General features: G+C 37.9%; 1 protein-coding gene across 1 annotated transcript in view; it reads left to right on the forward strand.

Moving 5' to 3' along the window:
- PRRC2B (proline rich coiled-coil 2B) overlaps positions 1-26,573 on the forward strand; it is a 103,258-nt gene that overhangs the window by 35,777 nt on the left and 40,908 nt on the right. The window contains 9 exon segments of the mRNA XM_077147246.1: positions 287-389; positions 3,489-3,561; positions 7,694-7,837; positions 9,673-9,914; positions 10,353-10,474; positions 10,926-11,065; positions 18,632-18,722; positions 21,139-21,331; positions 25,195-25,521. Of these exon segments, the coding sequence (XP_077003361.1) occupies positions 287-389; positions 3,489-3,561; positions 7,694-7,837; positions 9,673-9,914; positions 10,353-10,474; positions 10,926-11,065; positions 18,632-18,722; positions 21,139-21,331; positions 25,195-25,521 (1,435 nt within the window).

Consider the following 26,573-nt stretch of genomic DNA (forward strand, 5'->3'; position numbering starts at 1 on the left):
TGTTTATAATGAACTTTCAGTTTTTGTAAATGGAAAGCTCTACTAAAAGGCAGAGGACTCTTCTGTCCTGTAAAATGTCAGAAAGTGAATAGACCGTAAACTTAGTTTGTCTTCTCATTAGTCTTTGCTAGTATTAGAATCTATTGGGGAAGGTATTATTTTTGATGGGCAAATACCTTGTTTTCTGTGAACAACTGAACAGCTATGGCTTTCTGAAATGCAAAGGGACCTTGTCAGTATGCCCTATGCTATATCTAATCCAACTGTTTGTCCTGCCTTTGTCTAGTTCCAGTGCAACGGCCTCTCAGCTGCCGGAGTCGCTGCCGCAGCCGGGTTTGCAGAAATCTGTCTCCAATTTACAGAAACCGACACAGTCAATCAGTCAGGAGGTAGGTTTGGCTGGAGACCACATCCTGAATGTTTCTCAGGTGTTGTGATTCCTAAACATCCCTGTTGTTGGGATCTGGTAGGAACTGTCACTGAGAGGTATGGTTGGGAAATAAATAGTCATGGTCATTGAAAAAGTAATTTAATCTGCAGTTTTTGGAGAAAGACCCCAGATCTGGAATTGAATACATTTATCTAATTTGGTTCCTATTAACTTACCTTGAGATGAGATCACTCCAATTAGACTACAGGCTACATCAGGGTTTTCCTGAATGTGTTCCGTGGAAACTAGTGCCACAGGAAGACAAAAAGTATTAAGTCACAGAAAGAGTTAATGGTCAGGTAAGTTTGGGAAATAAAATTAGGCGGTACTTCCCAATTCTTTTAATATGCTTAATATATATATTAATTAATTATATAATATGCTAGTGCATATTATAAATCTGTAAGAAGAAGACATAATAGCATTTCCCTAATTTATTTGTCCTAGGAATGCTTTTTTGTTTTTATTTTTAAATTTTTATTATAAACAACAAACAGACATACAAATCTTCTTGACATACAAGCATTCTTTACATGGTTATAATCAGTGGCTCACAATATCATCACATAGTTGTATATTCATCACCAGGGTCATATTTTTGAACATTTGCATCTCTCCAGCAAAAGAAAGAAAAAAAAAACTCATACTTGCTATATACCTTACTACTCCCTTTCGTTGACCACTAGTATTTCAATCTGCTCAATTTATTTTAACCTTTGTAGGAACACTTTTTCGCCTGAATTTCTGTAGGGACTAGGTCTAATAATGCACTTTGGAAAATATCAAGCTATAATTCTTTGTTATTTAAATTTTTTTCCTGAAACAGAAATTTGTGAATTTAACCAAGAAAGAGTTACGTTGCGCTAAGTCCCTCTGATTCTGTCTGGGGGGGGGTTTCAGAGACCAGCAGGAGGATATATTCAGTTGATAGCCAGAAATCTAGATGAGAAATCTTTGAATGTTTTAGATGACAGAAGGAAATCTAGACTTAGGTATTTAGCTTCCACCAGATTTCTTAAAAACAACTTAAACTGCTGTATTTTATTTATATTGCATCCCCAATCTGCATTAAACCACATTTGGAATAAGTGTATGGCGTTGCCGGAAGAATACCTTGTCCTCAATTCAACTGAACTGTTCTTTTGAAATTAAAGAAAAAGGTAAAGAAATCCAAATTCATGTGAGACTCAGTATTCATTGGCCTAAATTCACTGGGAACTGCTGATCAGTTAGGAAATGTAAAATTGAGTTCATATTTATTTCCCCCAATTTGAAGCTAATATAAATGATGGAACCATAGTTTTTTAGTCCTGGATATATGTCAGAATTACCTTTGAAATTTATTTAAAATCCCTTTTGAAATTTGTTAAAAATATATGTGTCTGAATATCACAACTGGACATTCTAGGTTGGGTCTTGAGCAGGTTCTGGTCATCTATTAGAAAAAAATTGCTGAAGTGACTGCGGGTTACTTTGTCCAGTGTTGAACTCCTCTTAGCTGTCCCCTGATTTTCTTTCATTTGCAGAGACATATCAGAAGGAGAACTTTCCAATTATAGCTGTTTCTGTACTTGGGATGAAATTCACCAGCAATATTAGGAGCTCCTTTTTGGCCCTATGGACATGCCCTTTCTATTCATTGGGATGGGATGAGGTTGCGGTGTTGTAAAGGAGAGCCAAGACTATCCCCCAGTGCCCCCTCTGCTTCTTGGCGAATTTCCAGCTCACTTTAGGGACTGTTTCCACCTCCAGTTGCACTGCCCTATTCATGCTGCTGGCACATCCCCTTATGTGGTTTGTGTGGGGAAGACCTGTAGAAATTACAGACCATCCATATGAAGCATTATTCATGGTAATTCTGTGAGAAATAAATGGATTGTTGTTCCTGGTCAGCTATAAACTGAAAGCAAGAGAGAGAGTTGTCTGCCATGTGTGTATAGTGGTGGTGGTGTGGATTGGAATAGAATGATATGGATGAGAAAGAGTAACATAAATTTTTAAATATTTTTATTGACAAATTTTCACACACACATTTTCCACAGACGGTATACAATCAGTGGCTCACAGGATCATTACATAGTTGAGTGTTCATCACCAGGATCATTTTTTAGAACATTTGCATCAAGAGTAGTGATTTAATCTGTGATCTAATCCAGTATTTGATGAAATTCCATGCTCATTAACTTGGTTTTGTGGGTCCTTCAGCTGGAAGAGAAAAAGGCTGTTTAAGCTGGATATTGGGAAAGGCAGGTTAACTCAGTGGTTAAGGACCCAAAAAGGCTTTGGACCCAGGCAGGTGCAGGATGGACCCTGGCCCTGCCACTCCAGCTTGGTGTCAAGTCACTCATTTCTGAGCCTCAGTCAGAATACTATCAGAACCTACTTCCTGGGATGTGGTTTGGATTCGGTAAGGTAGGGGGTGCCTAGCATAATACCTGGCTCATAATGAACTTTCAGCAAACTTTAGCTGGTAGGACTGAGTTTGAGGCGGGGCAATCCAAATTAGTGGAGGAGGGAGACCTCTCACTTGGGAAGTTGTGCCTTATAGAAGAACAATAATTATAGAATGATGATTCAACCAGCCCATCCAATGAAAGATCAGGCATGTTGAATTTCTAGGGTTTACATCCCTCTGTTGGCAAAGGCACACATTCTTTGAGATGTCCTGGAATTGGGGTTTGTCTTTGTCTCTAGAGAAAGGTAGAGTGGCTCTATGTGGACATGAGAGGCAACCTGACAAAATGTTCCATGAAGGCAGATGTGGGTTTGAATTCTAACTTTGCTGTATTACCAGCTGTGTCATCCTGAGCTGGTCACTTCCCTTCTTATCGCTACAAAGGGCCAGCAGTATCTGATTTCTAGCACTGTTGCATTGAGTGAGATGACATGTAAAGTTCATGTGGTTAGATACTGCCTGGTAAGTGATAGCTGCTGCTGTTATGTCAATATCAAGTTTGAACCTAAGGTTCAGACCCTTTATCCCCTATTCTAACATGCTCTGTTAATGGACAGTGGACTTACTGGGTTGTCTGTCTTCTAAATTTGTTCCTTCTTCCAGAATACAAATTCAGTGCCAGGTGGACCAAAGTCATGGGCACAGCTGAATGGAAAGCCAGTAGGACACGAAGGTGGTAAGTGCGTGTGATTCATTGGAATGGGTGGGTTGATAGGATGTGTACATTTACTGGTCTGCTTTGGTTGGATCTAGGCAATTTTTGCTCCAGAATCTTTATGAAATCTTTTACTGAGAGGGATAATGCTTTGTGGAGCTCTTATCTTTGCCACAGTAGTGGAAGTGCCTATTTTCCACAGGATTCCAGCTCTTTGATTTCATTTAATATTATTGTTAAAGACTTTTCCACTTGAGGTGTATAAAGGAGACCCAGGCAGTTGGCTCAGCTGTTCTTTAATTCAGCTGTGCTGGCGATGGAATTAATACCTGTTTAATAGTGCTGCCAAGATGCATCTACTTCCTCTCTCCTGAGACTGCAAGGAGGAGATGTTGTATGGTGTGGCCTTAGCTTCAGGCATGGGTTTATAAATAAACCGCACTTGGGAATTGAACTGCTTGGTTTTGGATATTTACACAAAAGCAGTTAGGGTTAGGTGGTATTTGTTATCCATTAGCAGTGTGCCTGACACATAGGAAGCACTCAGAAAATGTAGTCTGCTGCTGCTGCTACTACAGAATAGTTCAGTAAAAGAATGATAGCGGAAATGCGGTGAAGGAAAAATGTGTGCAGTTTCAAAAAGTAAATGCTGGACAGCTGCTTAGAATAGGGATTATAAAATCGAACGACTTCCAAGGCCAGGCCTGGAAGAGAGGAATATAGTGATTTGAGTGGAGGGCAGGAATGGTGGGGCCTGTAGGACCAGAGCATGCATGTAGAGGGTTAACACTGGCTTCCCTCCAGTGATTGGTACCATTTGAGAATTTGGGCCCAGGGTAGCAGATTTTGAGAGGAGCCCAAAATCCAGATTTTTTACGTGAACTCTTCTAATTTTACATTTTAGCTCAAATATTTCTAGCACACTGTGAAAATCAAATTAGCTAGAGGAGAATCAAAAGAGAGAGCACTTGTTTCAAAGTATTAAATTGATGAAAACCTACAGTTGCTCTTTCTTCTATGAAGCAGTATAACAGCATTTTTAAACCTTTGCCTCCTATTATGTTGTCACCCTCTGTATTCTGTGTATCCCTATCAACCAGGGCTTAGTCAACTTTCACCTTTTATAGCTTGTATTAGAAAATCTGCTACCTATAAGTCCCACCCTCTCCTGTATCCACATCCCCAGACTTCAGTGGTTAGGAGAATATGCCCCTTCTGGGTTGAAATCCTTGTATAATTGGGAACTTTTTCCTCAGTCTTGAATGGGAAATGACAAATCAGTAAGTAACTGTGCCACATAGACTTTGAAGTTCCAGCTTCCCCGTAGTTGCTAAGGGCACAGTCCAGATGCTCATAACTCCAGACCAGGCAGTAGTACTTAGCCCCACATTAAAGAAGCTTTTCTTATTTTCTGGTCTGGCAGGTGAAGTGGAAAGAGTAAGAAGTAAGATAAACAGAAAGGAAGGATTGGGAGGGTGGGCAAGCATTTCAGTTTCCTAAAGGTCTTTGAAGATACTTTATAAAGAACAGTCACTCAGTGGTGCTTTGGCTTATATAGATATTTTTTATTTCTGAAGTTAGAGATTTGTTTGTTTTTAATAAGTAGAATGTATCTTTAAAAAAGTAAACAAAACAGTGTAAATTGATATAACCCTATGAAAGCATTTTGTTACTTCTTATTAGCATACTAATAGATATAACTTACCTAGCAATTCCGCTTTTTGGAAATTATCCTATAAACTTGTCCGCATGTGAATAACATATGTGTGTGTATGTGTGTGTGTATAAGATTTTTCATTATAACATTGTAATAGCAAAAGACTGGAAATAATTTGAAATGTTCATCAAACTGTGATACTTGTATGAAATATTATTTGGCTATAAAATAAAAAACAAATTCTCTACTGATATGGCAAGATCTCTATCATGTAGTAAGTTTAAAAAGGTGCAGAATAGTATATATAGTATGTTACTGTTTGTGCCAAAAATATGGTTGAAGGAAAATACACTTAAAAAATGTGTATGGATGAAGAGAGATTATCTGTTTTTCTTTTCAAGGGAGTTTGAAGTAGGCATATGGGGTGGGCACTAGGGTGAGAGGGATATAGTTTATATGTTTTTTAATGCATTTTTACCTTTCATCTATCAAAAATAAACTTGATTTGGGAAATCATTATAAAGCACAATAAAAACTTTGCAGATATCTAAACTCATCTGTGAGACAAGTGGTTCCAATAGCCAGAGAAGAAAGAACAAACACATCTGGGCCCAGGCAGGGCTGGCATAAGGATCAGGCTTCTGGTTCTCCTCTTATGCTCTGGCCTCAAGTCAGTGTTGTCATCAGGAGTGTGGGGATTTGAGGGATCACCTACAAACGTCTTCATGACTCTCTGGAATTCAAAAAGACTTTTCATGAATCAGTAAACTCTCCTCATGTAGAAGTTTGTTGTTTGGCCTGTTTCATCTAAGAGAAACCCAGGAGACATTAATAAAGCCTCGAAGCCTTAAGAATACTATTACTTTGGCTCGAGATTTTGACTTCTACCTTTTATCCTATTTATCTCTGAGGGTTAAGTTTAGTTCATTCCTATTAATACCTTCATGACTTTTGAGGCAGAAAAAAAGTACAACTCAGCAATGTAGTACTTTTGCTGTTCTTATCTTTTTTCTAATTTCAAATGTACTGTATTTTTAAAACATGATTTTTCCTGTTCTTGCCAATAGCCTTTTTATTTATTTTTGTATGTGTCTCCCTACATATGTATTTCTATATATACATACACACACACACACACACACACACAGATATGTGATATGTATGGTATAGGGAATTTTGGTCACAACAGTTTTTTGAGGGGATGGGATGGGGGATAGAATCAGTTTTCCTGCATAGCAGGGGAGAATCCTACCACTGAACTACACATGCGCTCCTGCCAATGTCCTTTTTTTTTTCCTGCCAATGTCCTTTTAACATAATTTTACTGTATGAGTCAAGGTCTTCCTTCAGTATAGCAGTAGTGTTCCTTTGTGGCACTTAGAAATTGTTTCACAGGTTAATCATTGGTGAATAATGTGTCCAGTTATCACCCTGGCAGGTTTATTTGACCTTGGACCTTTTGCTAGATAGAATGGTGAATAAATTGCTGCCTTGTGCATCTGTAGTAATCCCAGTTGCATCTTTCTGGCAAAGTCTACCTTAGTTAAAAGGTCCATGAATCAGTGATGCTAAGACTAATGCCTAGGAGGAAATTTGGATTTAACCGGATAGAAAGAAAGCAAGGTATACACAGTCAGGTATTGTGGTGTATGATGTTTGCCATATTTGGTAAATATCAATGTATGATACTTATATAATGCTGAACATGTGCTGCATATTCCAGATGACAGGACCCAATCCCACTCTGGATCCTAAAATGTGTTGTTTATTATCCATTCATCTAAGAAATGATTGTAGGTGTTCTGTACAAAGTGCTGTGGGTGATAGGAAAAAAAATAAAAAAGGGTTTCTTTTCTAAATGAGTTTATAATGTTGGAGAATGAATGAAAGAATAGAGAAAGAAATTGATTCCTGGGTTAAAGAGTAAAATGTTTAGCCTTGATGGACTTGGGGAGTATTATAGTAAATGGCAAATGGAAATGAGCAGAGGAAGGACAGATGAACTAGGAAGTACTCTTGCATGTAAATCTAGGGTGGAGTCTTGTGGAGGCTTCAGGGAGGGGCACACCATAAGTTGACATTACCTTCATGTGCAAGCTGTTGAATTCCTTGGGCTGATTTGTTGAAGACTGTGCTTGTCTGCTATGTAAGGCAGTTAGAGGGACCTTACTGACTTCCGGAATTCCAGGATCAGGAAAGGATCTGAGCTGGAGCATGATGATATCTTATCTCATGCCCATGGTAACCAACTGTCTGCTCCTGCAGGTTAGCTGGGAAGGGATATGGTGCCCTTTGGGGCTAGCGTGATATTTTCCTTGTCACCTTTGGGGAACCCCTAGTGTGCTCTGCCAGAATAGAACACCAGTATATCACAACTCACTTAAAAAGAGCCTGCTTCAGGGTAGTATAACTTTAAGCGTGTCGTGAAATTTGTAAAGCAGAGAACTGATGATCCTGATCGCACTTGCTCCATTAAGATTCTGGTTTTCTTGATAGGTTTAAGGGGCTCAAGCCGACTATTATCCTTCTCTCCCGAGGAATTTCCGACGCTGAAAGCAGCTGGAGGGCAGGACAAGGCTGGCAAAGAAAAGGGCGTCTTAGATCTGTCGTATGGGCCAGGACCAAGCCTCCGCCCTCAGAGTAAGTGAACTGGCAACCTCTGTCTTGACACATGTTGGAAGCAGAATTTCCACTTCTTGTCTTTCTGCCGTTTAGAGCTGTACCAGTTCTCAGATAGCTATAATTCCTGGAGTCTCAGGATACTTACCTGGAAAACATGGTTATTGATCCTTTGCCTAATCTTTGCATCTGTTGAACTGATTTCCTAGGTTTTTGGGGGGGGGGGGTTCATTCCTGCCTTTCTTGTTCTTTGAGTTGGTCCAGACCTGTCCCATTGCCCATCATTCATGTAGATTTCTGTTATGCTTGGGTGGTTATGGCAATGATGGACCAAGGGCAGATTAACTTGAGTCCCTGATTCAAGAGGTTTAGTGGTACCTAAACCTAGTTAAATCCTATCAGAATCACTTGGAGAGTTCATTAAAAGGACTGATTTCCAGTCCCCACCGTCCCCCAACTCATTCCCATGTGAATTGTTATGTAGGCAGCATAGCACTAATCTATGCTGCCCTTTCTCCTAGTTTCTGGCCAAGCATTCAGCAGGATTGTGTAGCAATATTTGCTGGTAATATTCCTTCTTAGAGGAAGAAGTTAAAATTAAGGTGCTGTTTAGAAATGAGACTTTATATTTGTTCTGTGTGGGGACTTTGAAATGGCTCTTGTTTTTTTGTACTTGATTGGGTCTTGAAATGTGGAGGACTTTGTTTGCTTGTCTTGATTAATCCCCAAGTCCTTTACTATTCATGGAACCATCTTCCATGTGATTCTTTACTTAAAGTAGTACTGTCTTTTCAGTGGCTTACACATGGTTATTTTGCCTGCTCCAAATATATAATCAAAATCTTTAGTCCAGGATTTATGTCTTTCTGGGATTAATTAGGATAAGCTGCTTCATAGATGGTAGAAATGTACTGCTAGAAGAAGCTTCTGGTGTCAGTTCCATATCCTTATTTGAGAATACTAGAAAATGATTCCAAGAGGAACGACCACAGTGCTTGCCAAAGATATGCTGCAAGCTGATTGAAGAGCTGGGTGCAGACTCCAATTTTATGACTTCAGTCTGGTTCTTTTCTCTTAGGAATCATGTTTGGGGACCTTTCATGTTTCAACTCCTAACCAAAAGTTGAGAGGAGGGATATTTGGCTCATCTAATTTTTTGTTGGCCTATAATAATTTCCATCAGATTTGGAAAGGAAAGCATCATTTTAAAAAGATGGTTAAATCCTCAGGTTTTAACTTACGACCTGCATGAATACCTCATGACTACTGGAGGTGGTTGGTCAAAGACTTGATAGATAGGGCTCCAGATCCTCCTACACCCACGCTAGAATGAGAGCACCTCCACTTTATCTCATTTATGAATGAGAGACTCTCTTTGTAAAAAGGTTCCCCTGCTAACCAAGATTTGGAAACACCTTTTCAGGAACTCTGGTTTAATGTAAAGTCCAATGCTAAGCATGGTACTGATCCTCATGGGGCTAGGTCAGTATTTATCAAAGAAATGATCCAAGTCTGTTTTCACCAGGGTTTCTTAATTTCTTTAGGGTATTATATCTGTGGGTGGGTATGATTTCTGTAAATAGATGAAGTCCGTGTCTTATTTACCTTTCCTTGCCTCCTCTCTGTGTAGACCTTATTTAATATTTCTCTTGCAATCAGACCCTCCCCTCAGCAAATCGATACTCATTGGCCAGGTGTTTACCCTCAATCTTCCCTGATAGGCTTGACCATTTGACTTGATTCTTCACTTTGGGCTTTTTTTTTTGGTGAATGAAGAGTCCTTTGACCTTCAGAACCTCATACAATCACTCCTTCCCCCTCTTTCCTTTCCCCTTTTGCCCCCTTTCAATTTCCAGATGTGACAAGCTGGAGGGAGGGCGGTGGGCGAAACATAATTTCTGCCACGTCTCTGAGCACCTCCCCAACTGAGCTGGGCAGCAGGAACTCAAGTACGGGAGACGGAGCCCCCTCCTCGGCATGTACCAGCGATTCTAAGGACCCCTCTCTCCGCCCGGCTCAGCCTGTCCGAAAAGGGGCTTCACAGTTCATGGGAAATGTATACCACCCACCTACATACCATGACATGCTTCCTGCTTTTGTAAGTCTTCAGAGTGTACATTTTTTTTCCCCATGAAGTTGGATTGTTCATGTCCAGCAGAACCTAGTTCAATTGGTTGAATGTCCCCCTTTAGTTTTTATTCTTTGCACTATTTTGGAAGTTTCCAGTAGTTTTGCATTCTCTCCTTGTTTTCAAATCTTAAGGGCTTCAGGCTTCTCTCCCTGGTGATATAGATATTATTTTAGCCTTGGTTCTTTACAAAAAGAAGAGGTAGGTATTCCCCAAGATACAAGTCTCTAAATTTACGTACTGACAGTAGGAAAGAAATGGGGGAGATGGTGTTAGGATTAATTAGGAAGCCCAAGACTTTCTTGGTTCTTTTTCCCTTTTTCCATTTTTTGAAACGAATTCTAATTCAAGTGAAATTTAGATTTGGGCCATTACCAGAAAATCCTGTTTATTGATGTTATGTTTCAGATGTGTTCGCCTCAGTCATCAGAGAACCAGGGTACAGTGGAACGAGGATCTTATCCCCTTCCTCAGATCCGCCTTGAACCCCGTGTTCCTTTTAGACAGTTCCAGATGAATGACCAAGATGGGTAAGACTACATTGAAGTCGTGTATGTAGAGATTACTTTGGTGGTGATGTTGGATAAGATAATAGGCTGATGTCTGAAAGGGTTTTGTCTTCTGGAGAACATGATGAACCCAAAGACCAACTTAAAACCCCAGTCAGTATATGTAGAGTGGCTTGGATTTGGGACTGGGCAAGAGATTGAGTTAATGATGTCAAGTTCTAGGAGAGGTGAACTTTTGGCATGTACTTTTTGCTTATTGCTATTACCCAAGGCACTAGCACTAAGCAAACTAAAATGAGGCAGAACTTCTCTCTGGGATCAATTTGTTCATTATATATTTCTTACTAAAGAAAATGATTTAAACATTAAATGTGAACATGAACCTTTGCAGTTATTTTTGGAAAGATATTTGGTTTTGCTTCCATCTGAATGCTTAATGTAAATCTGGCATCTTTACTCCTCTCTCTCACAGAAAAGAAAGACTGGGAATGACTCGCCCCATCCGTCCACTAAGGCAGCTGGTGGAACGGGCACCACGTCCTACCATCATCAATGCGGAAAATCTGAAAGGCCTCGATGATCTAGACACCGATGCTGATGATGGCTGGGCAGGTGGGTTATGGTATTTTCCAGTACACTTAATACCGATAATTTAGAAAGACAAGACCAAAGTGCATCTCTGCTTACTAGGGACACAAATCTTTTGACATCATTTGGCAGGAGAGAAATGATGACATGGGAACGCAGGGAGCAGCAACTTCAGTTGCTATATGGATCTTCTTTTGTCTTTGTCTTTGGCCTTGATCTTAGAGATATTGGGAACAAGGTCTTGCAATTCTATATAGTTTAATATATTACCCGTATACATTTCAGAGTATGTTGCTTCACCTCATTGTGTGCCTCATGACTTTGTTCCTGTCTGTAGCTACACAATATTCCATCATATGTATTTACCACAGTTCGCCTTTATTCTCCATCAGTGTACCCTTTGTCCACCTCCATCCATTGGGTATCATGAATGATGTCGCCATAACGTCCATGTGCAAATGTCTATTCAGGTTCCTGCTTTCAGTTCTTTCGAGTATATTCCGAGTAATAATGGGATTGCCTAATCATATGGTGACTCTATATTTAGCCTCCTGTGGATCCACTACATTATCCTCTGGAGCGGTTGCCCCCTTCTGCTACCCTACTAACATTGAATAGGTATACCTCTCACCACATGTTCTCTAGCACTTGAATGTTTATTTATTTTGAATCTGCAAAATAAACAATCAGCATTTCACAGTATCCTCACTTAGTTGCACAGTCGTCATCACTCTCAATTTTAGGCAATTTTCATTGCTCCAAAGAGCAAAATAACAGACACACCCAGTCCAAAGAGAAAATTCGAAACTCCCCTTTACTCTTTTTTTTTGGCAGGGGTGTGTGGGGGGGTGCGGGGGTATGGGCTGGGAATCAAACCTGGGTCTCCCGCATGGCAGGCACGCATTCTACCACTGAACTACCCATGCACACCCTCCACTTAACTCTTGTCCTCCTCCCTCGATTATTTACCCCTAGTATTGATGTATTCCTGTTGAATGTAGATGAAAGGCATATATTTTAATTGTGCACTTTTGACATGAATACACCTATGTGATCCAAATTCCTAACAAGCCGTAGAACAGTTCCTTCACCCCAGAGAGTTCCCTCAGTTCATTCCCTGTCAGTCTCCTTTCTCTCCACCCTGAACAAGTCAACCACTCTTCCACTTATTTTTGCTATAGATTACTTTTGCCTGTTATAGAACTTCATATGAATAGAAACATACAATTTTTACTCTTGTATCTAGTTTCTGTTGCTCAGTATAATGTTTAAGTTTTTTAATGCTTATATATAGTATTAACATGTTGCTGAAGCATTAATGTGTTTGACAAGTCCAGTATGATTTCCTTTATTCGACTTCTACTTTTCCTGCTTTTTCCTCCCACGCCTGGAGGAGTCTTAGATTGGTGAGCTAAGATCCATCTTGGCAACTGTAGTCCTCACATTTATAGTGAGATATCTGTTTGGGGAGGTGACAAGTTGGGGGCTTGAGAGAACATGCTGAGTGGAAAACAGGACATTTTACTCTCTCTGTAAGTGGATTTCACCTACTGCTTCATCTGTCCGTCCCATCAAGGATTTTAACTGCCCTTTCTTTGTGCTTTTTTTTGTCATTGAGCATTTCTGTAAATATTAGTGTATATTTGATTTTGCCCATCATTTTGGTGCCAGATGAGGTAATGGATGATAAAGTAAGGCTCCTGTATTCCACTGAATCAAATAAAGCAAATCCTGACTCAAAAGAAGAAAATCTACTCCCTCATGGTAGAAATCCGCTGAAGGCAGAGAAAGGACATCCTACCCTTTGCTTCTGCTTCAATCTGGAGTCACCTTCCATTTCTAAAAAGCCCTAGTTACAGTAGTATATGAACTCTGTACTCATATATCTCTCCCTACCCCTTATATTGTTGTCTTATATCTTTATACATTATATGTCCATTAACATAGATTATATGTATTTATGCACATTTGCCTGTTAAGTCATTTGGGGGTGTGGGGAACAGTATCGAACCAAAAGTACATTACAGGATTTTATCTTTACCTATGTAGTTAATTTTGCCATTGTTCTTTATTTCTTCTTATGTCTTCAACTTATCTAGTGTCCTTTTATTTTAGCACAAAGAATTCCCTTCAGCATTTCTTACAGGCCTCTTGTAATGAACTCTTTCAGCTTTTAGCTATCTGTAAATGTCTCAGTTTCTCCTTTGGTTTTGAAGAATAATTTTGCTGGATATGGAATTCTTGATTGATAGTTTTTTCTTTAAGATCTTTAAAGATGTGATGCCATTGTCTTCTGGCCTCCATGGTTTTGGAGTAGAAATCCACTGTTAACCTAAGTGACAAGTTGCTTCTCTTTGCTTTCAAAAATCCTCTTTGTCTTTAGATTTTGATAATTTTGCTATAATGTGTCTTGGTCTAGATCTTTTGGTGTCTGACTGCTTGGAGTTCATAATTGAGCTTCCTGGATATGTATAATCATGCTTTTATCAGATTTGGGAAGTTTTTTATTATTATGTTTTCAAATATTCTTTCTGCCTCCCTTCTCTTGTCCTTCATGTGTTGATATACTTGATGGTGGCCTACAGGTCACTTAGCTCTGTTCATTTTTCATTATTGTTTTTTCTGCTCCTCACACTGGATAATTTCAGTTGTCTTCAAATTTGCTGATCCTTTCTTCTGCCTGTTCAGATCTACTGTTGAATATGTTTAAAGAGTTTTTCATGTCAGTTACTGCACTTTGCTATACCATGATTTCTGTCTGATTCTTTTATGTAATTTCCATTTTATAAATTTCATCTTTTTGTTCAGACAGCATTTTCATAATATCCTTTAGTTCTTTGAATATGGATTCCATTGGTTCTTCCAACATATGTGCCTACTCAGGGAAGTTTCTGGCAAATATTTTTTTCCTGTAAATAGGCCATACTTCTCTGTTTCTTTCTGTTTTTTAGTATTTTGCTGAGAACTGGACATTCTGAGTATTGTGTTGTTATAACTCTGGACATCTAGTTCTCCCACTTCTCTGGGATTGTTAGGGTTTTTTGTTGTTATTGAAGGCTACGGCTGTTGATTTGTGATTTTCCATACTAATTTTCCTCCAAAATGGGGAATGGAAATAGAAAAATCGATGTAGGTACTGCCTCTTTAAGACACTCCTTGCTGCTTTTACTGGAGGGCAAAATGGCCACCCTTAGAGTAACCCTCCGGGTGATCTGAAGTTGATCAAAAGCTGAGATCAGCCATCAGACCACACACACCACCATCCCCTACCCCTGATGTTGAGGACCAAGTCCTTATAGCTCCCCCAGGCACCAAAAAGCTGCATGAGGAATCCAGACTGCAGTTGTGGCTAGGAAATAGGGGGGTAGTAACCACCTGCACGGAAGGTGCAATTTGCCAATATTTAACATTATTTACCAGCCTCTTCTACCCATTCTCTGGATTCTGCACAGTGTTCCACTAGATGCTAGAGTTCCAAATAGTTGTTTTGGTAGAAGAACTGTTTCCTGAAGCATCTTACTCTGCCATCTTCCCACAATGATCTCTCAGCATAGTGATTTTGAGACTCATAATATTATCAGTATTAGTAGTTCTTTTTAAATGCTGAGATACATTCCATTATATTAATGTACTATAATTTATACAGTCTCCTGTAAATGAGTAATATTTTCATTTCTCTTGAATAAATATGTAGGTGTGAAATTGTTGGGTCAAAGAGTATGGTTAAAGTTTATAAGAACCATCTAAAGTTTTTCCCATGGTGGTCGTGCTATTTTAAATTTCCAGCAGCAATGTATAAGATTTGTTTGCTTACCAGCCTTGTAACATGTTAATTTTTTTTTTTTTAATTTTCAGCCTTATTAGATGGATAATAGTATCTCGTGCCTTTAATTTGCATTTTTATGATGACTGTTGATGATCAACTAATTTTTATGTGCTGTTTTTGGCTATTTCTGTTTCTTTGTGTGTTATCTGTTCAGGTTTTCGATATTTTAAAAAAATTGATAGCTGATTTTGTTTTTTAATCTATTCTGGGTACAAATCCTTTGACAGATAATATTTATTTCATAAATATATTTTTCCCTGTTGTGAAGCTTGTCTATTCATCTTCTTAACACTCAGAAGTTTTAAATTTTGATGAAGTGTAATTGATAAATTTGTTCTTTTATGTTTTGTCTAAAATATTTTTGCCTTCTTCCAGAGATGAAGATACTCCCTGATGTCTGTAGTTTTGACTTGTACTTTTGAGTGTATGATCTATGTCATTTATGTATGTGTGAGATAGGTGTCAAGGGTCTTTTTTTTTTTTAATAAGTGTCTGCAGATCCAGTTATTCCTCATCATTTGTTGATCGGTTTTTCCTTTCCTTATTATGTTTAACTATATAGCTGTGGGTCTATTTCTGGACCCAGCTTGCTCCATAGACCTATTTGTTCATCGTTAAACTAATACCGTGTGGTGGCTTTATAGCAAGTCTTAAATTCAGGTTGGTATACATTTTCCAGCTTGTTCTTTTTCAAGGTTGTTTGTCTTAAGTTCTTTGCAGTTCCAAATAAATTTGGAATCAGCTTGTCAGTATTTAAAAAGATTCTGTAGACATTTTCCTTGGGATTGTGCTGACCCTATTGAGAAGTGACATCTTAATTTTGGCTCTTTAATTTCTCTTAACAGTGTTTTATAGTTTTCAGTATGAAAGTCTTGCTACTTTTGTTAAATTTGTCCCTAAGTATTTTATGTTTTTTTATTCTGTTACATATGTACTTGGCTTTTTATAATTTCATTTTTCAAGTGTTTGTACTTATTATATAGAAATGCAGTTTATTTTTGTACATTGACCTTGATACTTTGCTTTTGTACATTGTACCAGATACTTTGTTTTAGCTCTATGTTTGCATGGTAGATCTTTTTACCATCCTTCTCCTTTCAATCCATCTGTGTTTGCATTGAAAATGATTATTTAGTAAATAGCATATAATTGTAACTTGCTTTTTTTGCAAGATCAAACAACTTCTGCCTTTTAATTGGATATTTTTACTTATTAATATTGGGATATAATTCACATAACATAAATTTAACATACACCATTATGTGTTGTATAATTCAGTGGATTTTAATGTATTCACGATGTTGTAAAACTACCACCTCTGTCTGCTTCCAAAACATTTCTGTCATTCCAAAAGGAAACCCCATGCCTATTAGCAGTGATTCCTAATTTCCTCCTTTCCTCATTGCCTGTCAATCACTAATTTTCCCTATGTCTCTGTATGGTTTAGCCTATTTTGGACATCTTGTATAAATGGAATCCTGCTGTTTGTATGTGTCTGGCTTCTTTTACTCAGTATAATGTCTTAATGTTCATATTGTAGCATGTATCAGAACCTCATTCCTTATTATGGCTGATTCATATTCCATTTGTGTGTGTATGTATGTGTTATGTGTGTGTGTATATATAGCATATTTTGCTTATTCATTCATCAGTTGATGGACATTTGGTTTCCATGTTTTGACTTCTATGAACATTCATGTCCAAGTTTTTGTATGGACATGTGTTTTCATTTCTCTGGGGTGGAATTTTTGGGTCATATGGTAACTCTATGTTTATCTTGTTAAGGCATTACCAAATTGCTTTATACAGATTTTGAACCATTTCACATTCCCACCAGCAATGTAAGAGGGTTCCAGTTTTTTCACATCCCTGTCAACACTTGTTATTTATATATCTTTTTAATTATAGACGTCCAGAGGGTCTGAAGTGATACCTCATTGTAGTTTTGATTTATATTTCCCTAATGACTAAAGATATTGAGTATCTTTTCATGTGCTCATTGGCTACCTGTGTTATCTTTTTTGGAGAACTATTTCTTTATAGTTTCTGGATGCTAGATCCTTATTAGTTACATGATTTGCAAATATTTTCTCCCATTCTGTGGGTTGTCTTTCTACTTTCTTGATAGGGTCCTTTGACACTGAAAAGTTTTAATTTGGTAAGTCACATTCCTTTTTCTCTGATTGCTGTGCTTTGGTGTTATATATAAGAAACCATTGTCTAACACAAGGTTACAAAGATTTGATTTACAGCTATTTCCTTCTAAGAATTTTTATGTTTTGGGTTTTTACATTTAGGTCTCTAATCCATTTTGAATTAATTTTTGTGTATGTTGTGAGGTAGAGGTCCAAATTTATTCTTTTGCATGTTGATATCCATCACCCCAGCACCATTTATTGAAAATATTATTCTTCATTGAATAGCCTTGGCACCTTTGTTGTAAATCAATAAAGGTAAGGGTTTGTTTTGGAGCTCTAAATTCTGTTCCATTGGTCAATGTATTTTATAAATTGATTTTATATCCTGCAATTTTGTTGAAGTCATTTATTAGCTCTAAGACAGTTTTTTATTTTTTTTTGAGTTTTTTGTTGGTTTCTGTATGTAAGATCTTACTGGATTGTTTGGTCCATTTACATTTACTGTATTACTGATGTGATTATGTTTTAAGTCTAACATTTTGCCATGTTTTCTCTTTGTTTCCTCTGGATTTTATGTTGTTGTCATTTGTTTATTATGTTTTTTCCTTTTGGATTAATTAAGTATTGTTTAGTGTGCCGTTTGCATTTTTCTGTCTTTTTAGTTATATCTCTTCATTTTTAACTGACTTCTCTGGGTTTTACAATATGTATCTTTAAACAGTCATTGTCTCTTAAAGAAACTAAGAGAAGAGGGAAAAAATATATATATATAATTTTTTTTGTCTGTTGTATTCATCCACATATTTGTCAGTTTTCACGTGTTCTTCGTTCATCCTAGAGATATAAATTAGCATCTGGTATTGATTCCATTCTGCTTGAAGAATTTCCCTTAGCATTTCTCATAGTACTGCTTTAATGCCCTTGTCTGCTTATTGTGGCATTCCGTATTCTTGAGATTGATTTCTATTGACTGCTTTTTCTCGAGTAAGGGTCACATTTGTTTGGTTCTATGCATGTGAAATGAGGTTTTTTTTTAATTGTATACTGGGCAGTACATATGGGATGTTAAAGACTCTGGATTCTGTTATGTTTCTCTGAAGAGGATTGATTTTTATTTTCTAGCAGGTGGTTATCTTCGCCAGATTCAAACTGTAAACTCTCTCCCCTGGAGTAGATAGTAGCTAAAATTTTTACTCAGTTTTTGAAAGTCTTTAGTTGCTGCTTTTTTAATCAGGCTCTCTGGGTATTTATGGCCTCTGACTTAACTTCTCTTCTAAAATTTTCTCTGTAACTTTCCATCTGCTCTGCCAGCCCCTGGCTCGATTTTCTTATATCTCAAACAAGTAGGTTTGTGGTTTTTTGCCATTGAGTAGTCAGGGATTGGGAAGTGCTCAGTAGTTTTTGCCTGCTTTTGCTCTGTTTTCTGTGCCTTCATATATGTTTTTAAAATATTCTGTCATTAGCTTTTATCTGCAGTGTTTTGTCCTGGGGTGGTTAGCTGGTTGGTTTGACTTATTCCTCTACTGGGCTGGCATAATTCCTGACTCAAGGACTCAGTCCAGGGTGCCTTAGTCACCAAGATTCTTATTTTTTTCTCATTGTTCCCGATATTTCCTGCTTTTGTAGGCCTTCATGAAGAAGTTGACTATTCTGAGAAATTGAAGTTCAGTGATGATGAAGAGGAGGACGAAGTTGTGAAGGATGGCAGACCAAAGTGGTAAGGATCCTTATCTTTGCTCATAGCATCCTGTCAGTATAAATTGACATTAGCAATGTGTAAATGCATTAATGCTTATTGATGCTGCCACATGCTGGTCACTATACCAGATGCATTTCATAGTTACCCCTGCACCCTCACAAGGTGCACATATTTTTCCATTTTGCACGTCAAAGAATGATAGCTTTTAAGGACAGCAGAATAGAGCCTATTTTGCGTTCAGACAGATCAAGTTTAATCCTAAACTAGTGTTCTAAACCACAGTGCCGGTATTTCCCAGAGTATATTATATAGACTATTTGTTCTATTTAATATGGATGCTGTAGGCATATGAGTTTGGGAAGCCACTGTAAGTTCACCTTACTTGTTACTCCAAGATCTCTCAGAACCTTGAATATGCTAAAGCATTTTGGAAATCTTTGAGGAGTGGGGAGAGGCAGTAAGCAGAATTCCCAAACTTAAATGACAACTTTAATTCTTGTTTTCTTTCTCCCATATCATTTTATTGGACCAGCTTTACTTATAACATCCTTTGGGTTGTACTATAGACCCTCTAGTTTTCATCATAATTTCAGTTGTGTTGGCTACTGTTTTTTAAATGACTATACCTATGGTTGCTTTAATTTCACTTTTTTTTTAAATACAAGCATAAAAGAATGCTTTTCTTTGTATGGAATTGCCTCTTTCCTTTGTACATTTATCTGCTGAACCCTGTTCTTTCCTTTATAATGTGTTTGATTTATATTGTTAGATATTTGCTGCAGATGTTTTTTTTTCTTTGTGTATCTTACTGTGAATAATAGAATGCTTAGATAGTCAAGACTGCAAGTCTTACTCTTTGTGATTTCATCATTTATTCAAAGGCCCTGAAGTAAATTCTCTTCTTCTGGAGAGAGCTGGTAATGATCGTCTACCACTGTTTTTCTTAATTAAGTCTTCCAAAATTTATTTTTATGCTGTCTGTTTTCAACCAAAGCACGGGATGCACTTGGGAGAGCTCTGTGGGTCAGTTTCTGGAACACTAGTTTCAGAAAGTTGTATTATCACAAGTTTATATCAGAGCGAGACATAAAATCTCACAAACTTATTGCAGCAGTAGGACACTTTGTTTCCTGTCTTTTCCAATGGATGTGAATTGAATATTCAACTGAACAAGGTACATATGAGTTTTGCACCCAGCCTTGCCACTGACAAAGGACACCTCAAATTTAGAGTGCCCAAACTACTTCCTACCTAAACCTGCCCTTCTTTTTTTTCAATGTTCCTTGTGCTGGTGGTTGATAACCAACTCTAGAGATTCTTTGAGCTTCCATATCTTTGACATATTTATTTCCTCATATATGATTGGTTCCTGAAACTTCTCCTTACTCCTTCCCTTCTTATTTGTCATCTCTGGAGCTGTTTGGACAGTCATCCTTTCTTTTCTGAACCATTCGCTGGTTAGCCAGCTCATCTTCTTCCTTTTATTCTATCCTTTTATGGATCATCCTTCGCACTGAGGCTTAGTCATTGTCCAAAAAAATGGATTTTTTTTCAGATGGATTAAAAATCTTAGTATTGTCTCCGTTTCTCACAAAACAAAGCCAAAAATTACTAGCAGTCATTACCCTTTCTTTAAGTTCCTAATCTACCTCATCTACCTCATCTTCCCTTCACCTCCACATACATGTGTGTGCATGGACATACTCGTGTGCATACACACATTAGCCATACTTGACTTCCTATTTTCTCTCGATGCCTACTGTATTTACTGGACACGTCTTTTGCATAGAAGAGATGTGCTATGAGTGTACTATATATATATATTTGTCTCAGTGCCTTTGTTTACACTGTAACATGTAAAGATACACATGGCACAAATGTTCCTTTCTCTCTGAGCCTTCCTTAAACCTCCATGTGAAATCTCTCTTTCCCTTTTCCAAGCTTTGTGCACTTTGTTTTTCTTCTTGTTTTTGTTATAGATCGGTCAGCAGACATCTTTTGTACTTTTAATAAGAACACATGTATGGAGCACCTCCTTTTTGCAAAGCACAGGGAAGGAGATAGTATAAGGGAAAAAGGCATCCATCTCATAGTCCTAGGTTCAAATACGTTAGCCTTTTCTTTTGAGAATAGTTCACCTAACGTCTCAGATTTAGTTATCAAATCTTTAACAGGGAGTTGTAAGGAACTTTCTTGCAGTGAGTAAAATAACGGAGGTGAAATATCCTGCCTGGAGTTTTGTGTTTGTCACTTATTAAATGTTGGTGCTGAATTTTGGTGGTCTGGGTAGTATCCCACTCTTAAGGAGGTATAGTTTAGTCTCATGGAGGAAATTAATGTATGGACAGCTGACTTTGAAATTCCCAAGGACATTTCACGAGAAAGATCAGAGTAGGTGACTGTGAAAACTAACATTGAATATGGTTTGTCCTAGGAACAGTTGGGACCCTAGAAGGCAGCGGCAGTTGTCAATGAGCTCTGCCGACAGTACTGATGCCAAGCGTACCCAGGAGGAAGGAAAGGACTGGGGCGAAACAGTGGGTATGCCCCGTGTCGTCCGAAAGGTGCCAGAGTCTCAGCCACCTGCCAGGAAGCTTCACGGCTGGACATCAGGCCCTGACTATCAGGTACCATGGGCACTCAGGGGAGTCTGTGCCACTTTGATTTGCTGGAGTAAACACATATAAAATTCATTTAATCAGGGTTTCAGGACAAAATACATCATCCATCTGGCTGTCTTATGCATTTGCTGCACTGAGTTCCTCAGAAGTCCTGGGTGGACTTTTTTTAATTTGAAAAAGAAAAAATGTTTTAAACATTTTGAAACAGTCACAAAATTTAAAAATGTTGAAAGTACAATGCTGTTTTTTTTTTTCTCAACCATTTGAGAAAACCACTTGTTGGTAATCTATCACCTCAGAACACTTTGGTGTATAGTTCCCACCAAATAAAGGAAATTTCTTCTAGGTAACCACAATACAGCCATTGAAATTAGGAAATTTGTATTGATACATCACTGCTATCTCATCTTCATTCAGCTTTTACCAATTGTCCCAACAATGTCCTTTACAGTGAAAGTTTCTGGTTCAGAATCAGCAGTTGCCTTTACTTGCATGTCTCTTTAGTCCCTTCACTCTAAAACATTTCCTCAGCTTTTCTTTAACTTTCATGACTTTGTCACTTTGAAGATTATGAGCCAATTATTCTGTGGAATGTCCCTCAAATTGGATTTGTCTGGCTCTTCTTCATGATTAGATTCAAGTTATTTATCTTTGGCTAGAATCTCATACAAGTAGCACTGGCTCTTCTTGTTACATCCTACCTGGTTCAAGATTTTACTTTTCCCCTCTGATGTTGTTCATTTTGATTACTTCATTATGTTTGTGTCTCCAGTCTTCGCCACTGTGAAGTTACTCTTTTCCCTTTTTGCAGTTAGTAGGAATTTTGTGGGAAGAAAATTTAAGACTAAAGATCCCCAGTTTTTCCTCATGCTTTTCAATGGTATGTTTATTTATTTATATCAATGAGTTATAATCTGTTATTCTCATTATTTATTTTGAAACTCAGATTGTGTTTGATGTGACTATTGGGAACCTCCTAAAGCTGACTTCTGTGTCCTTTTTACATTTTTACATCATTTTTAGAGCAATTCCTTGCTTTCTCATAGAACAAGATTTTCCAGGCTTCTCTTTCTTTTACCCTGTCTCAGCCCTGGAATCAGCCATTTCTCCAAAAAGTCCTGATTCCTTTCAGTAAAGAATGGTAGTTAGAAACCAAAATCTGAGCACTAGGAGTGCTCACTCCTGGAGTGTCCTGCTCCTGGGCTCTGTCAGTGATCAGAGTTAGGAAATGCATATGCGTATGTTTGTGTGTGTGCATCCACATATATATACACACACATTTACATCTATATTCTTAGTCTCTTTTTTGTATCGAAAACCTTGAGTTCACACTGATACCTCCAATTCCACAAGATTCATTCTAGTTTTTCCTCTTTACATATTTTTTTACTTTTTTCTCCAACAGTGGAAAGCCTGTTTCCCATTATCCCTAATATTTATACTTATTTGAAGTCTCTTTTCTGTATCAAAAACCTTAAGTTCACACTGATAGCCTCCAATTCCACAGGATTCATTCTAGTTTTTCCTCTTTCCATATTTTTTACTTTTTCTCCAACAGAAGCCTGTTTCCTATTATCCCTAGTATTTATACTTATTTGGCCAGTCCCCTTATATGTGACCAATCTCCCATTTCTGCCACCACCCTCTCTCCCTTGCAACAGATGTGTTCTTCCCTAATTGGGCCTCAAACAGCCCTGCTTCAGATAGCACCCACACACACACGTCTCTTAATTTCTCCGCTTGGCCGTCCCCTTGTGAATGTACTCCTCACCCTGCTTGGGCTCTGACCACTCACTCTGAGCAACCATGGCTCCTCTGGCACAGATGCCTACCTTGTTTTGCCACACCTAATTACTTTGAGACTGAATTGTTCACCAAATTCAAATACATTTGGTGAAACTTGCCATTTTCGATGCACTTTGCCATTTAAGGAGCTCCTATTTTGCTTCTTATCAAACAAGTAATGTTCTTAAACTTGAGTCTTTTAAAATAATTGAATATCTGTTATATGCCTGGCACTGTGCTAGGTACAGAGAATATACAAGTGAAATACATAGAAACATTACCATACCTCTTGGAAATTACCTATTTAATCCAGATTTTCAGAGTTGATAATGATGGAATCCATGTAATGCACTTATGCATTCCAAGAATCTTCTGGCCAGATTTTGAAAGTATTATCTTAGTTCACATGTTTTGAAAAGTCAGTAGTCTATAAATTATAGCTAATCAATCATAGGACAGTTTAGAAAGGCATATTCCAAAGTCTTTATGTACATATACCCTTTGATTCTGCTATTTCATTTCTAGGAAATTATCTGAAGGAAGTAACCAAAGGATATGTATTAAGGATATGTATATGTGCTGAATCCCAGGGGTTTAAGGTAAATTATGTTATAAGCCATGTAGCAAGACAATGCACAGCCATTAGAAAGCATGGGAAAAGGTTAACATTCTATGGTAAAGTGAAAGAAAAGTGCGTACTTTGGTCCCACATATTATCTAAAATGTACCTTCATTCTTCTACACTGGAAGTTTGTAGTATTTTATTATTATAGTAATTGTCTCTGTATTATGAAAAATTTATTTTTAGGGGAAAGCTCCTAGACACAGTAAGCACTTTGCATATTTCTTTATTGAGGTATGATTAACATAGAAGAAATAGTATAAATCTTAGGTATTTTCCATTTGATGACTTTTGACAGTAGTATACATTTGTGTAACTGATGTTCAAAAAAGTAAGTTATATATTTTTTTATATATAAAAAATTCTCATTGGAATTTCAGAATAGCTGAGGTTCAGCTAAACTTATCTATCATTTGTGCTGTCCTAAGTTCTGCATGTGTCTTCACTCCCTGTGGTTCAGAGAAAAATCTGGCCAATTTTTTTTTCCTTTCCTCACTGCATCTTTGGCACCACTTTGTTGTTCAGTAACTGGCACCCAGGGAGAGACTTAGAAGTGGGTAAAATGACCAAAAGAAATTGTTCTAGAAATTCTTTTTTGTTTTTATATGAAGAATCACTTTGAAACTTTGTATCTGACTGGGAATTGCAGTTTCTCTATGACTTGGTATGGCAGGGTTACATATTTTCATGGGAGGGTGGGGTTGAACACTTTAGTGACCAAGAAAGTAATGGTGAATGTGTAGTTTTCTGCACCTGTTGGTTTGCCATAAAGGCCTTAATCTTATGTTCCTGTTACCATTAGTGACAGCATCTATTTTTTTTTTAACTTTTTAAAATTGTAAAATATAACCTATATTACAAAGCAAAGAAAGAAAAAAGTAATAATTTTCAAAGCACACTTCAACAAGTAGTTATAAAACAGATTCCAGAGTTTGTCATGGGTTGTAATTCTACTATCCCAGATTTTTCTTTCCAATAGCTCTAAAACATTGGAGGCTAAAAGGAATATTAAAATAATGATTTAGCGGTCATACTCATTTGTTAAATCCCATTTGCTCTGTTATACCTCCTTGTCTCTTTTGATCCTTCTCCCAATCTTTAGGGATCTTTAGGCAGTGTCCCTTCTGACTTTTTCATGTTGAGAAAGAGTGACAGCATCTATTTATTGAGTGTTTCCTATGTGTCAGTCACACTGCTGAGTGCTTTGCAAACATTTCATAGCACTTTCACGGTCCCAAGCAAGCACTTTCTTTGTAAATAAAGTATAGAAGGTTGGCACTTGCTGAAACCTTGTTCCAAGTATCATTAAGGGCAGAACAGGATAAAACTCATGTCCATCTATTGGAATAGCTGTCATGGCCTCTCATAGGTGCTTGAGGATCTTGGGAAGGATAAACGGAAGTAGCCCCTATTTCCTAGGGTTTTGACTCGCCTTTTCATCAGGAACTTTCTTCTCTTGCAGAAGTCCTCGATGGGCAGCATATTCCGGCAACAGTCAATAGAGGACAAAGAGGACAAGCCACCTCCACGGCAGAAATTCATCCAGTCTGAGATGTCTGAAGCCGTGGAACGAGCCCGAAAGCGCAGGGAAGAAGAGGAGCGTCGAGCACGGGAAGAGAGGTTGGCTGCCTGTGCTGCCAAACTCAAACAGTTGGACCAAAAGTGTAAGCAGGCCCAAAAGGCAAATGAGGCCCAGAAACAGGTAGAGAAGGAAGCTCCCTGCTCTCCAGGCACTGAGAAGGTGCCCCTGCAGAAGAATGGCCCTACTGTCCTCAAAGGTAAGAGATGGGCCCTCACCCCACAAACTGGAATCCCTCGGTTTCATTTTCATTGCCTTGTTGTTTGCCTCTCATCTGCTGTATACTGTGGGGTCATGTGAAATAAAATGCATGAAGCACTTCACAGCTTCTGACATATAGAAAGCATGCAAATGCTTTTATCATCGTTATTGTTATCATTATTACCATTAATAACCTCTGCTCATCCAAAGATCCAAATACTGGGGGACTTGAGTAAAGTAACAACTCTTCATACATGAAAATGTTAAAAGCCTACCTGCTTGTTTGAATAACTTTTCCTGGCATTAATTTTAAAAGGAATGGATCATACAAGTCTTTATGAAAGAGATGTTAAATAGTGCTGTATTAATGGAGTGTGTCTAGTGGAGGGCATTTTTTTTTTCATCACATAGTTGTATATTCATCATCATTACAATCATTTCTTAGAACATTTGCATCAATTCAGAAGAAGAAAACAAAAATATTCATACATACCATACCCCTTACCCCTCTCTTTCATCGGTCACTAGCATTTCAATCTACTAAATTTATTTTAACATTTGTTCCCCCTATTATCTGTTTTTATTCTATATGTTTTACTCATCTGTTGATAAGGTAGATTAAAAGAGCATCAGACACAAGGTTTTCACAATTGCACAGTCACATTGTGAAAGTGATATCATTATATAATCACTTCAAGAAACATGGCTACTGGAACACAGCTCTACATTTTCAAGCAGTTCCCTCCATCCTCTCCATTACATCTTGACTAACAAGGTGATATCTATTTAATGCATAAGAATAACCTCCAGGATAACCCCTCGACTCTGTTTGGAATCTCTCAGCCATTGACACTGTCTCATTTTGCTCTTCTCCCTTTTAGTCGAGAAGATTTTCTCAATCCCTTGATGCTGAGTTCCAGCTTGTTTTAGGATTTCTGTCCCACGTTGCCAGGAAGGTCCACACCCCTGGCAGTCATGTCCCACATAGACAGGGGGAGGGCGGTGAGTTTGCGTGTTGTATTGGCTGAGAGAGAGAGGCCACATCTGAGCAACAAAAGAGG

Source organism: Tamandua tetradactyla, chromosome 2 (assembly GCF_023851605.1).
Source record: "Tamandua tetradactyla isolate mTamTet1 chromosome 2, mTamTet1.pri, whole genome shotgun sequence".
NCBI classification, from domain to species: Eukaryota; Metazoa; Chordata; class Mammalia; order Pilosa; family Myrmecophagidae; genus Tamandua; species Tamandua tetradactyla.